This window comes from Gekko japonicus, unplaced genomic scaffold, assembly GCF_001447785.1.
Source record: "Gekko japonicus isolate JY-2015 unplaced genomic scaffold, Gekko_japonicus_V1.1 scaffold134, whole genome shotgun sequence".
NCBI classification, from domain to species: domain Eukaryota; kingdom Metazoa; phylum Chordata; class Lepidosauria; order Squamata; family Gekkonidae; genus Gekko; species Gekko japonicus.
Window position 1 is genome coordinate 1,703,371 of NW_015172007.1, and position 12,762 is coordinate 1,716,132.

Below are 12,762 nucleotides of genomic sequence, written 5' to 3' on the forward strand. Positions count from 1 at the left end.
TTAGTCAGATTTTAGTGTCATCCATTTTATGGTTGCTTTTTTTGCTTAGCATCTACCATGCACCATTATTAATAGCCTGAATAGTTTCAGGAATAAGGTATGAACCTGGAGGATGGCTGGCATCCATACTAGTTTCTGCGCAGCCTTCAAAATGTGAAGTCTGATGTTCTGATCACACTCACCTTTGACTACTGTAATGTTCTTAACACAGGTTGCCTTTGGTAAATGCCTGGATACTTTAACTGGTTCTAAATAGGATGTTCGAGCTATCATCAGGGACTCTGCCCAGGCTTTTAATTAAAGTTTTAGCTAATTCTTTTGACCTGGTTGTTTTATAGCTTTTACAGAGAGCCAGTTTGGTCTAGTGGTTAAGTGCATGGACTCTAATCTGGGAGAACCAGGTTTGATTCCCCACTACTCCAATTGCAGCTGCTGGATGACCTTGGGCAAGCCATAGTTCTGTCAGACCTGTTCTCTCAAGGACAGTTCTGGAAAGAGCTCTCTCAGTCCCAACTACCTCACAGGGTGTCTGTTGTGGGGAGGGGAAGGGAAAGGAGTTTGTAAGCCACTCTGAGACTCTGAGTGAAGGGCAGGGTATAAATCCAATCTCTTCTTCTTCTTTATACTGCTGTATGTATAACTATTGCTGTTTTATGACTACAGCTTTTGACTTCTACAGTAACATGCTGCTGTTTTTATGCTCCTTCACTGAGGTTTATCAACAATTTTATAGCTAGTTTTTATGGTTTTATTGCGTTATCTTTACTTTGTTAGCTGCCTCAAGTAGGGCTCTGGAGAAGTGGCCTATAAATCTCCTAAATAAATCACTGGAGTAAATCAAATCCCTAGGGGCTACTTTCAATTTTGCTGATGCTTACAAAAAGACCCTTGAGTTTCATTGCAATTGTATTTGCTGCCGTTGAGCCTCCAGACATTATTCAAGGAGATGGTTATAGCCAATAAATCCATAGAACACCTAGGCATTGCATTACACTGGGAGTGCTTCTTCCTTTTGCGAACCATCCTGCCTCCTCCACAATCTCTGTAGGAAACTCTGCTCCAGATATCACCTATATGTTTGGTTAGGGGAAAGAGCAGGCCATGATACCAGTGGGTCCTTTGCTATATAAATTCCTCCCTGTGAAGGTCAATCCAAGCCCATTTCTTGCACAGGGCCCCCCATGACCTTGATCCAAACCAAATATCACAACAAAACAAATAATTTTGCTTGCTGTTACCATGAATCTATAGTAATAAAATAATCAGCCTGTCTGTCCACCTGTGGCAAGCTTAACTCATAGGAGAATAAAGCTAGGAGACTCAAAATTGGCCACCAGGTTCAAGATGACTGTGGGAATTCCAGGGCCAAACTTGAAACACATGGGAATATCCCGGCCCAGGTAAGACACACACACCCATGCCATTTGCAGTGAAAGCTAAGAGTCTCTATTTGTGGCAGGCATAACTCATCAGAAAACTATGCTACACATTTGAAAACTGGCCATCAACTCAAGAATGATGATGGAAGTTATAGTGCCAAAAATTAAGGGCATTCGAACACCATGAACCAGGTTATCTTCACGAGAGGCAACATGTAATAAGAGAGCTTTTAAACAAAAAATGTGTCTCTAATACTCAGATCCCCAGTCTGCCATAGAAGGTTGCTGGGTGACACATTCTCAGCCAGACCTACTTCACGGGTTGTTGTGAGAATAAAATGGAGGACAGGAGAACAATGCAACTTTGGACCCCCACTGGGGGAAAGACTGGGTATGACATTTGTTATAAATCTAATTTGAATGATATTAAAAAGAGTATGTCATTTGCCATACAGCAAAGTAGCCTTTACAAAGGGCTATTAGAGCTTCCATCAACACAACAACAATGAGAGTTCTAACTTCTGTTTCATGTGTATAGCCACTAAAACAAATTAATGTTCCATTACCATGCATGTAAGGGGGTGGGGGGGGGGTCCGTTTACTACTTTGTTGGATCATGGGGAAATATTGCCTCCACACAACCTTCTCTTTATAATATTAACAAAAGTTGGAAAAGAGGGAGATAAATTAAGGAAAAGGGATGGAAAGGTTGTTTTATCTTGCTGCAATACACTACCACTTTGCAAGATATGGCTGAGCTGGGTACAAGGAAAGGAAGCCATCAGTGTGCTGTCTTGTCTTGTTCCAGTGCTGGATTGGTTGATGGGCTCAGCATGATCTGTTAGGCAAGTTTGCTTCAGTCTTGCAGAAGTGGAGCCTAGCCGATAGGCAGAGTGCCTTTTATTGTGCTCAGATTTCCCTGTGCCCTAGTAGCTGCAACCAGAACTGCATCAAAAGGAAAATCACTGGAAAGGCATTCAGCTGGATGCAGCACCAGGCTGACTTCAGGGGCCCTCCAGCTGACTTGGGCCTTCCCAGTTTTGTACCTCCAGTCTCCTTCTGCTGACAGCCCTGCTCTCATGACTTTTAAGAAAGGAATGTAAGGAATGCTGTATTATACTAAACAGTATAATGGTGTTCTAAAAAGTACAATTTCTATTTAGTGCATTTTAAAATTATTTTAGAAGCTACTTTTTAACATTGTTTACATTAAAAATCCCACTCTTAGCACAATATGGCATGACATGAAGCCCAAAGTAGCAGGAAATATGTACTTAAAGTGGGTTGAACAGGAAGTGGCTTGCAAAAGACAGGACTCTTTCAATTATTTGAAAGTGAAGGCTATCATAAGTAATAGTACTAAGAGAAACAGCCAAATATCCTTTTGCTACACACCTAAGCCAAGCCACTGGCCATGATCCAGAAGCCAGTGCTGCATGCAATATGTAGTTGACTAGAGGACTAGAAACAATAGATAGAGATGCACCCTAACCTGCATGGTAGGTTTTATCTGATCTGCATGGCAACATCTATCTATTCACACAACAGTGCAGATGAGGCCCATAAAAGATAACTAACTACTGGATGTGCCCACAACGTCCGCTTGCTGATGCCTATTAACACCCCACTTTGAGAAACTGAATGAAAAAGGTACTTCAAATAGGAAATGAGCCGAGGCCTTGAAGTTATTTATAGTAAGAAAAGGTCACCAGTTTAATCATATACATTAAGCAGGCGAGCAAATTTGTAAACATTCAAAAGCGGCAGCATCCAAGTTACAAACAGCTTAAAATAGAAAGAATCAGAATCGTTTAAGGTTCCCCACCCACCCTCTTTCACTCCCAAAAATTTTGGAAATGATGTTTTAAAATACTACGGACACCAAACTGCTTCTACCTTCTAACAGTCCTTCTTTACAAAAGAGAGTTCCAGATTTCTTAACACGGGGATTTGATAACTCGTACTTTAGCATTGTCTATGCTATTCTTTTAAAGAGTTCTATCACTGTTTAAATCCCATTAGCAAAGGGAATGTTTGTGTCTTGGTTCAATGCTTCTTTGACTTCTGAAGGCAACGTGTCAAAGAGGTGATCTTCCACAATGAGTCCACCTTTCCTGAGAAGCCGACACTGCCCCAGTGTGGCCGGGAGCCGGTCTAAACAGTTCCCTTTCAGCTCCAGATGAGTAAGCTGCAGCAACTGACCAATTTTTTCTGGGATTGTGGTGATGCAGTTCTGACCCAGACTCAAAGTCCTCAACTTTGAGCATTTAAACAACTGTTTTGGCAAAATATCAACTTTGTTTCCTGTGATATGCAAATGCTGTAGGTTCTGAAGCAAACCTATTTCCACAGGAATCACTGCAATGGAATTGTAGCTTACATCCAAGCATCTGAGTTTCTGTAAACTGAACACTGCAGCTGGTAAAGACTCAAGTTTATTATTGGAGAGATAAAGCGACTCCAAGTTTTTTACATGAGTAATGGAAGAAGGAATGTTGACTATTTTATTGTGCCACAACTTCAGACAAGTCAGTCTTTTTAAATGTTGGAAGCTGATGACTTCTTCAATTGTGCGTATGCTATTTGACTTTAAGTCTAGTTCCTGTAAATTAGTGAGACTGAAAATGGCATGTGGAATTCTCTCCAGTTCACAGTTCTGCAGTTCTAGCTCGGCTACATTCATCATTTTCTTAAGGCTGTTCAGTACAAAGAGCTTGGTGCCATCATTATGAATTACGAGCTTGGTTAGATGTGGTGCTACATCAGTGATGTTAGAGGGAATTTTGGTCAAATTGCTTTTCACATAGAGAATTTTAAGGTGCCTTAGTTCTCTGAGAGACTCAAGTCCTATCATTTTATTATTTTCAGAGTTCAAGTTGCCTATCAGGTACAACTCCCGAAGATTTTTAAGCAAGTATACCCAAGCTGGGATTTCTGCCACATCTGTGAATTTCACATGCAGGCACCTCAGGTGGTCACGAAGAAAACTGAAGGCCGTTTGTTCCACCTTTGCAGGGCAGTGATAGAGATGCAGCTCTTGAAGGTTAGTCATCTGGGAAATTTTTGCTGGGATTTTTGCTTCAGGTATCAGTTCAAGCTTCAACACATCCAGATCCGTCAGATCAAACACTGCATCTGGGACCCCTGACAGCATGAAGAGATGCAATTCTTGCTTATCCTGGGCATTACGGGAGACATGCTGCCGCAGCTTTTCAAAAGTCCACTCATGGTTCAAGCTTATTTCCCTCAGTTTGTTTTCACTCACCTCTGACAAGAAGACACCAAATCGCTTGGAGTACAGTTGATCATACTGGTCAACCATGTGCAGGAGAAATGCAAAATCATTCTTAACATCTGGAATATCACTGAAGCTACTCTCTTCTCTAACTTTCTCAAAAGAATATTCCTTCAGAGGTAACCGGAACAACCAAAAGAGGGTGTATAGACACACAAAACCATAAACACAAATGAGAGAAATGTAACTAATGAGCAACTTCTTCAGCATATAAGCCATATTGTGTGTGCATTCAAACTCCTGATAGCCCGTTAGATGCTCCACTTTGGGCCTACAGCTGTGCTCAAAACTGATTTCATTGACAAAGTTTGCTGTGTAGCAGAGAATAAATATGAACTTCACAGTTTTGATGACAGTCTGTACAACATAGAGTTTATAAATCAAATCACTGTCCTCTACGTGGGCCCGAAACTTACGTACTTTCTCAAAAAGGGCTTTGGCTTGCTCGCCATCTTTTTTATCCAAAATGGTCATGCTGGGGACCTCAATAACTGGCTTTTCTGCTGAGAATTTGAAACCGGACTTGCTTATCATGGGGGTACTGGCACTAGGGCTTCCTTCGTCACTACTGGTTGAGACATGCTTTGGCAGAGACTGGGCCCCAGTGAGTCTCTGCTTATTCTCCTCAGAATCCTCACATGCCGTTTCAGATAATGCTTTTGTAGTCCAAGGCGACTCAAAGCATTTCCCTAAGATAGAAACAAAGTGTTCGATCTTTGAGCAAGTTTTTGGATACTTAAACCAAAAATTGCTGCTGACCATTAAAATAATAGTATGTATAAGTGCTAAGTAGGGAAAATACTTTGAATACCAAGGAAGAGCCAAGTGATAACACATCTGGTTAATGAAAACATATTGTTGATAATCCAAGTTAGTTTTTCGGCCCAGAGAGTCTTTTTGCTCCTTCTTTGCTTCCTGGTTTGCAACAGTGGAGTGCAATGGTGAATAGGTAGTTCTGCTTAGAGGTATGTCAGATGTAACGGCAGATGCCCCTTCAAAGGAAACTGTCCCTGCTGGCCATGTTTCGCTCTCTTCAACAGCAGTTGCTTCTGATTCTGGTACAACACTGGCTGCTTTAGCACTTCCCGTGGAGCTGGGCTGCACTTTTGCATTTACAGCGGACTGCAACACAGGCAAACAGACCACCTGGTCTTTGGTCAGCTGCATGGTTCCAGCAAAGATGGCGACCATTAGCATAACAACTGCTAGATAGTCCATAAATACATCCCACCATGGTTTTAGGATACGGTATGTTGGCTGAATGTCATTAAGAGATGCAACTTCTGCAAGGGTAAACATTCCTGTAACAGAACAAAGAAACAATCATTTGTCGCTGGCCAACACAACTATAACTAAATCTACATTTTTAAAAAAACTATAAACCTGATAAAACTAAGGAATGCCAGAACCTTTCACCTACTTTCTTAAAATAACTCTGGTATATATGTATAGCACTTTACTATATCTAAAATAGTTTTCTTACCAATAACAGCCTGAAAGTGGAGCTGGAAATAATGAAAGTTTTAGTTGGATGCTCAAAATTATGCCTGTCACATAAATTTACATATACATTACATTTTAATCACACAGTTTAACTAGCATAAATTATGTCAATTCCAAGATATAGGTTTTCATGGCAATGTTTTCAATAGACTGGAATAGTCAATGGCAAAGGGGGCATGGAGACAGAGCTTAAATAGCCAAGAAACTCTCAGCTAAGGAATATGGTTGCCAAATAAATGGAAACTATTGCCCTGACTAGTTGGGGGAGGCTTGCACCCTGTACAGATCATGCCCATTAAAAAAAAAAAAAATGGCCTGTGCCTCGAACATTCCTAGAAGCACCAGATGCATAGCAGCAGCCCTCACATACAAAATTTAATCAAGTAATCACATCTTTCCTTCCTACCACTGAACAGGCTACACTAGTGACAGCAAACTGGATGCTGGAAGACTGCCTTGCTGACCCATCAGCTTCCAACATTTAAAAAGAAGCTGCACTGCCTTGTTGGCGGGGCTTCTTCAAGTCATTACTAGGGATGTGCATTCAAATCTACCTGACCCAAAAATATCGGTATTTTCTGGGTAAATTTTGGCTTCCCAAATGTATCCGGGTTTTCTCAGGAAAACCAAAAAAGAAAAAAAAATCCCAAGACAATCCCAGATATATTCCGGAACTTCGGGTAGATCTGAAAACAGCAGAGCACAGTAGCAGATTGCTCCCGCCTCTCAGCTGTTTGTCAGGCAGACTTATGCAGTCCCTTAAAGGGACTGCAGAAGCCAGGCCAGGATCAGCTGGGTCCGTGGGGACTTGAGAGCTCCCTGCCAGCACAGCTCTGCGCTGCCTTCTCCTGCTGCCCACACAAGACTGGAAATACAGCAAATGCAGTTATGCAAACAAATAAACAGCATAATTTGTCACGCTGTACAAATTACACTAGAGACTTCTGTCTTCTTATACAGTTCTAATTATGAACAATACACACAATAATGGTTTTGCCACTGTGCATAAACAGCATCTACACCAGTTGAATAGTAACCTAATAGTCCTTGAAAGTACAAGTCTTTCTTTAGAGAGCCAGTTTGGTGTAATGGTTAAGTGCGCGGACTCTAATCTGGGAGAACCGGGTTTGATTCCCCACTCCTCCACTTGCACCTGGCTGGATGACCTTGAGCAAGCCGTAGTTCTGGCACAGCTGGTCTTGAAAAAGAGCACTTTCTGTCAGAGTTCTCTCAGCCCCACCTACCTCACAGGGTGTCTGTTGTGGGGAGGGGAAGGGAAAGGATTTTGTAAGCCACTCTGAGACACCTTTGGGTTGTGAAGGGCGGGGTATAAATCCAATCTCTTCTTCTTCTAGAATGATGCAGTCACTAGCTCACAATGCAGAGAGGTGTTTCAAATAGAAAACTCAAAACAGACGACATGGGCTCAGGAATAGCCGCAGTGCGAACCAAAGGAGCAGCAACGGCATGCCTAGGTTGCTTTGTCGTTTCTTAAGGTTTCATCAGAGCTGTTTGGAATATATTTGTAGACTATGCATCATTTTGAATCTTACCAGAGCTTGGTGGGCTCCACCAGGAAGGAAAGCAGCCTGGTGAAGCCTTAGAAAACGGCAAAGCAATCTAGCCCGTGCCATCTGTTTTGTGTTTTCTATTTGATACACCTCTCTGCATCATGAGCTGGTGACTGCATCATTCTGAAGAAAGACTTGTACTTTCAAGGACTATTAGGTCACTGTTCAACTGGTATAAATGTTATTTATGCACAGTGGCAAAAACATTATTGTATGTATTGTTTATCATAGTAATTGGAACTGTATAAGAAGACAGAAGTCTCTAGTGTAATTTGTGCAGTCCGGTTTAAAATTGGCTGTACCCATGGGAGCTGATTGGTCCCTTCTGGCACAGTTCTGCACTGTCTCTTCCTGCAGCTCGGTTTAAGCCGTGCTGCAGGAGAAGCCAAACCAGCCCCAGGATTTAGTTGGTGGTTTTTCCCCGGCATTTTTCAGTTTGGGTCTATTGGATGTAAAAAAAATTGAGATTTCCAAAAAATCCGAATACCATACCAGGGCCCCGGTCACACGGGCAGGAAACTGCAGAGGAGAAGCGTGGCTGTTTGCCCTGGGGCAAACTACTGCGCAGTTACGTGATCAGACCTCCTGTGGAGGTACCGTGGAGGTTCCATGGCAAGGGAGAGGTGCCGATCACAGGACAAGCCGGCGCACAACGAAGAAGCGCGCACCACGGCAAACTGTTTTTTATTTTTGTGTACATGACAAATGCGCATGCTCCGTTGGGTGTGCATGCGCATCCACAGAGACTTGGACAAAAACAAAACACCTTATTTGCAAGGGGACATGGGCGGGCGCCGGATGCCACCGGAAACGCGATCAGACGCCCGCCCTTGCCCCGCAGTTTACGGAAACTAGTACCTCCAAGGTACTAGTTTTTTGCCACGCAGTTTCGGCTGGAAGCCTCGGTTGAGCCACAGGAGTGCTACGCTTCCCAGATGTGCTGGTGAGATCGCGCCCGGAAACTCCGGCTGTTTTCCGTCTCACTTGTGTGGCTTCTGTTACGTGTGACCGCAGCCCAGGGCAGTTTTAAGCCAGAAGAAAGCCTTGAATAGATATTTTGGAAGAATATGCCTGAGTTTTGGATTCAGTGATATCCTGTTTTAAGTGGTTCCTACTTGAAAAAGCCTTGCCAGGCAAAGCATGGACCAACACTGCTAGAGTTCTCGTAGGAAGACTTCATTGGGACCACCGTCTTTGGATATCAGAGTTGTGGCTCGGTTGTCTAGCTTCAACTTGGAACATGGCTTCTGCTCCTGAAAACTGAAGACACCCAAGCACCTTCAACAGAGTAATTTATGAGCCTTTGATGGACTGTGGGAATGTTTGTTTTTTTGCCCTATGATTTGAGAATTTGATATTGTTGATATATGAATAGCTTTGGAATTTGTATTTATGAACTATATATACGATATAAAATTCATTTTTACAGAATAATTTGAGTAGTTTGTCTCTGTTTAGGTAAAAACAATTTTTTACATGCAGTTGTTTTGCTGGTTACAATTTCATCATGTCTCACTGTGTTTTTTATTATCGGTATTTTTTTTACTGGCATTTTTCAGTTCGGGTCTATTGGACCAAAAAATATTTGGGATCTCCAAAAAATCCCAGATCCAAATACCAGACTGGTATTTGGATCTTGAACTTTTTGGGAATCCCAAATTCTTTTCAGGTCCAATAGACCTGAACCGAAAAAATACTGGTTAAAAAAAATGCACACTCCTAGTCCTTACCACCTACACAATGTCACCACGCAAGTTCAGCAGTTTTGCCCAAGGCAACTCAGCCAGACAGTGGTCCACCTGCTTGTGGTGGAACCAGTAAATCTCAGGATTAGCTTAACTATCAGCTGCAGTGAGTAGATCAAGCGATGCAGAAAGCAGCTGACAACATCGAGGACACAGAAGATTTAAGCAGCAGCAGCCAGACTGGGAGGAAGGGAGGCTTGTTTACTACATGCTTATTTCTGCTTGTAGTTTTAAGTGCTCTGTCTGGGTTCTGAGATCTTTACCACAGATTCACTGATTGTCATTGCAGCTAGGCCCTCTGGCTTTGGTGCTTCCCATCTGTAAACTGGCTAATGCTTTTCTACACTGCCTTCTCAATGCAAACAATAGTGTGTTATATACATGACAATGGGTCCTCTTTGGCTAGGATGAATTATCTTGCATGAATTATTTTTCCTGCATGCATGCCCAGTCTTTGTGCCTGTGATCAGTGGTTCCCTCTAAGCTGAGTTAGTGTGAGCTAGCTCACAGCTTTTTAGCCTCCAGCTCACAGATTTTTGTCTTAGCTCAGGAAGGATGGCTCCAGAGCAAACTGATTTATGCAGCAGCCAACTCGCTCACAACTTTAATGCCAGTAGCTCACAAAGTGGAATTTTTGCTCACAAGACTCCACAGCTTAGAGGGAGCATTCCTGGTAGACGTTGTAGACTCACTGGCATCATTTACAGGTGCATTGCATATTGATGGAGCACTTGTAAGTAGAGACAGGCATGAACCGGAAAAATGCGGTTTGTGTTGGTTCATAGCCAAATCACGAACCAAGTCAAACCAGAAGGTTCGTTTGCAAACAAAACTGGTTTATGACCCCGCAAACCCTGTTGAAAGGGACCGCAGTCCCTTTAAACGGGGTTTGCAGAAAGCCCCAAAAATAGCTGAGCTGCTCGGCTGTTTCAGGCTGTCTTGCACAGGCCAAAACAGCTGAGCAGTGGAGAGCGCTCGAAAAACTCCGCTCAGCTGTTTTTGAGGTTTTCGCAAGGAACAGAAAGCAGGGGTTTAAAGGGACTCTGAGTCCCTTTAAACCCTTGCTTTCTGCTTTATCCACGAACCACCACAAGCTGATTTAAAAGTTCATGGAAGTTTGTGACAGCAGACCTGTCCTGATTTTGTGATGAAGTTTGCTTCGTGGTTCAGTTCATGCCCATTCCTACTTGTAAGCAACAGCAATACATTTTGGAGGAACATTATTTTTTTCTGCTGGTGCTGCCTCTTTATTTTTGGGCTCTTCCCTCCACAGACTTTACCCAGGTACCAAATATTTGTCTGTCGAGAGCTGGTTATCTCAACAAGGCATAGTAGTAATTAGAGGAGGACAGTGGAAGATACTAAAATCTCAGCTCCTTGATCATTGCAAGTCCTATTCAGATTATCTCCATCACTTGAACCTTTAGCACTGTCCACATATTCAGCTTTGCCTCTGTAATTAAGACAATTGTTTTAATTTAAAACCAAGATTCTCAGGATGCCTATTTCATATGTCAAAGCTATAGATTTTTGGAATAAACAAGGCCTTAGCTCTGTGACGGTATCAGGCTGAAAGATTGCCTTGCTACTTACTTGGCTATTAATACAAATCACTGAAATATAAAATAAACTGATTTACACAATTGTCAGTTTCAAGCAAAGTTGGCTTGTCACTTGTCCCTGCAATTGTTTTCCTATGCAACTGAGAGGTATCAGCGACTTGAAAAATTACATTTCTGGAGTGGGGGAATCCATCACGAAGTGCTTCGTCCTGCATTCAAAATGGTTTCCAACAGCTAAGAACACTTAACAGCTCTCTGTAATCCTCTTACCTATGATTCAACCAGTGATGCCAAGAGTTTTAGACACAAACTGCAAGGTTTTTTTTAAAAAAAAAATGCTGAAGTTCACAGAAAAATTAACATCCTAAGAATTGCCCTGCTGGATCAGAGTGAACATCCATACAGTCCACCAGTGGGTATCCAGATGTTCAGAGAAAGTTCACTAACAGGGTATGACAGAGGCATCTATTTTGGTATTGTAACCAGTGCCTGATAATCAAAGATATGGTGCAGATTCCCTTTACAGCCATTATCACTGGAGACAACTGATAAGCCTATCCTCCATGAGTTTGACCAATCTCTTAGAAAGTCATCTAAGCTGTTGGAGTAAATTATATGAACAGAGGCACTATTTTTCTAATGTTCAGGCTGTGTGTGACAGAGACAGTGCTAATTATAATTATCATATGGCAGTCTGTGTAGTATAGCCAGGAAATCTTAAGATCGTCTGGCAGCTACAAGTTCTAGCTCTTTTTTAGTGTTATCCACCACTAGGTAGCAAGCCAGACTTATTTTTAAAGGCAAAAGACATTTTAGAAATGGTTTGCCATTGCCTGCCTCTGCATCACGCCCCTGGTATTTCTTGAAGGTCACCCAGCCAAATACTAGTCAGGGGCAACCCTGCTTAGTTTCTGAGATCCGATGAGATCTAGCCAGGTCAGGGCAGAGAGAGTGCTATTCTCTCAGTTCACATAGGGCCAAACTACACGTGACGACTGGAACTCCAGAACTGTAATTTGAGCTGTGGCATTTGGGGAAGGGCCTTTCCACCCTCCTTTCCCATGCAATTTCTTTATGAACCAGTAGAGAAAAAAATAGATATGCAGGTGGCTGCATTGTGCTTGTCTTCCCCCCTACCGGGCTGAAAGCAAACCATGGGCACCATATTTTTATGGGCACCCTTCCTTGACACTGCAGCCCTGATCTATATTGGGTCGTGGCATTCTCACAACTAAAGCTGTGTTTTAGGCCCAGTTTAAACATCTGGAGCCCCAATAACAGAATGCCAACAATAGATGAGAGAGAGAGGGAGGGAGGGAGAGAGGAAGGGGGGGCTAGTTTGATCCCATCAGATCTTGTAAGCTAAGCAAAGTCAGCTCTCTGGTTAGTATCTGGATGGGAGACTGCTAAGTAATACCAGGGTTGTGATGCAGAGGTGGACAAAGGCAAACCACCTCTGAATGTCTCTTGTCTTGAAAATGCCACAGGGTTGCCATACATTGGCTGTGACTTGACAGCATGCCAAAAAAAAAGTTTTAGAAAACTCTACATTGACCCTGTCACAGTTCCTGCAACTGGAACGCACACGCCTTTCTACAACAGCCCAAAATTTCATTTCCAGGATAGTTACAGGCAATTCAGGTCCCATCAATGTGAGCTTAATGAGAAGGGGTTGTTGTCCTCAAATGCAAAACACGCAAAACATCA

General features: G+C 42.6%; 1 protein-coding gene across 2 annotated transcripts in view; it reads right to left on the reverse strand.

The window, feature by feature from the left end:
* Window positions 1-3,232: 3,232 nt before the first annotated feature.
* The window catches only part of LRRC8D (leucine-rich repeat containing 8 family member D), a 107,355-nt gene continuing 97,825 nt past the window's right edge, over window positions 3,233-12,762 (reverse strand). For both annotated transcript variants that reach the window (XM_015420185.1, XM_015420184.1), the window contains exon 2: window positions 3,233-5,975. In XM_015420185.1, the coding sequence (XP_015275671.1) occupies window positions 3,388-5,973 (2,586 nt within the window). In that variant the 5' untranslated portion in view covers window positions 5,974-5,975 and the 3' untranslated portion in view covers window positions 3,233-3,387. The remainder of the gene's footprint in view (window positions 5,976-12,762) is intronic.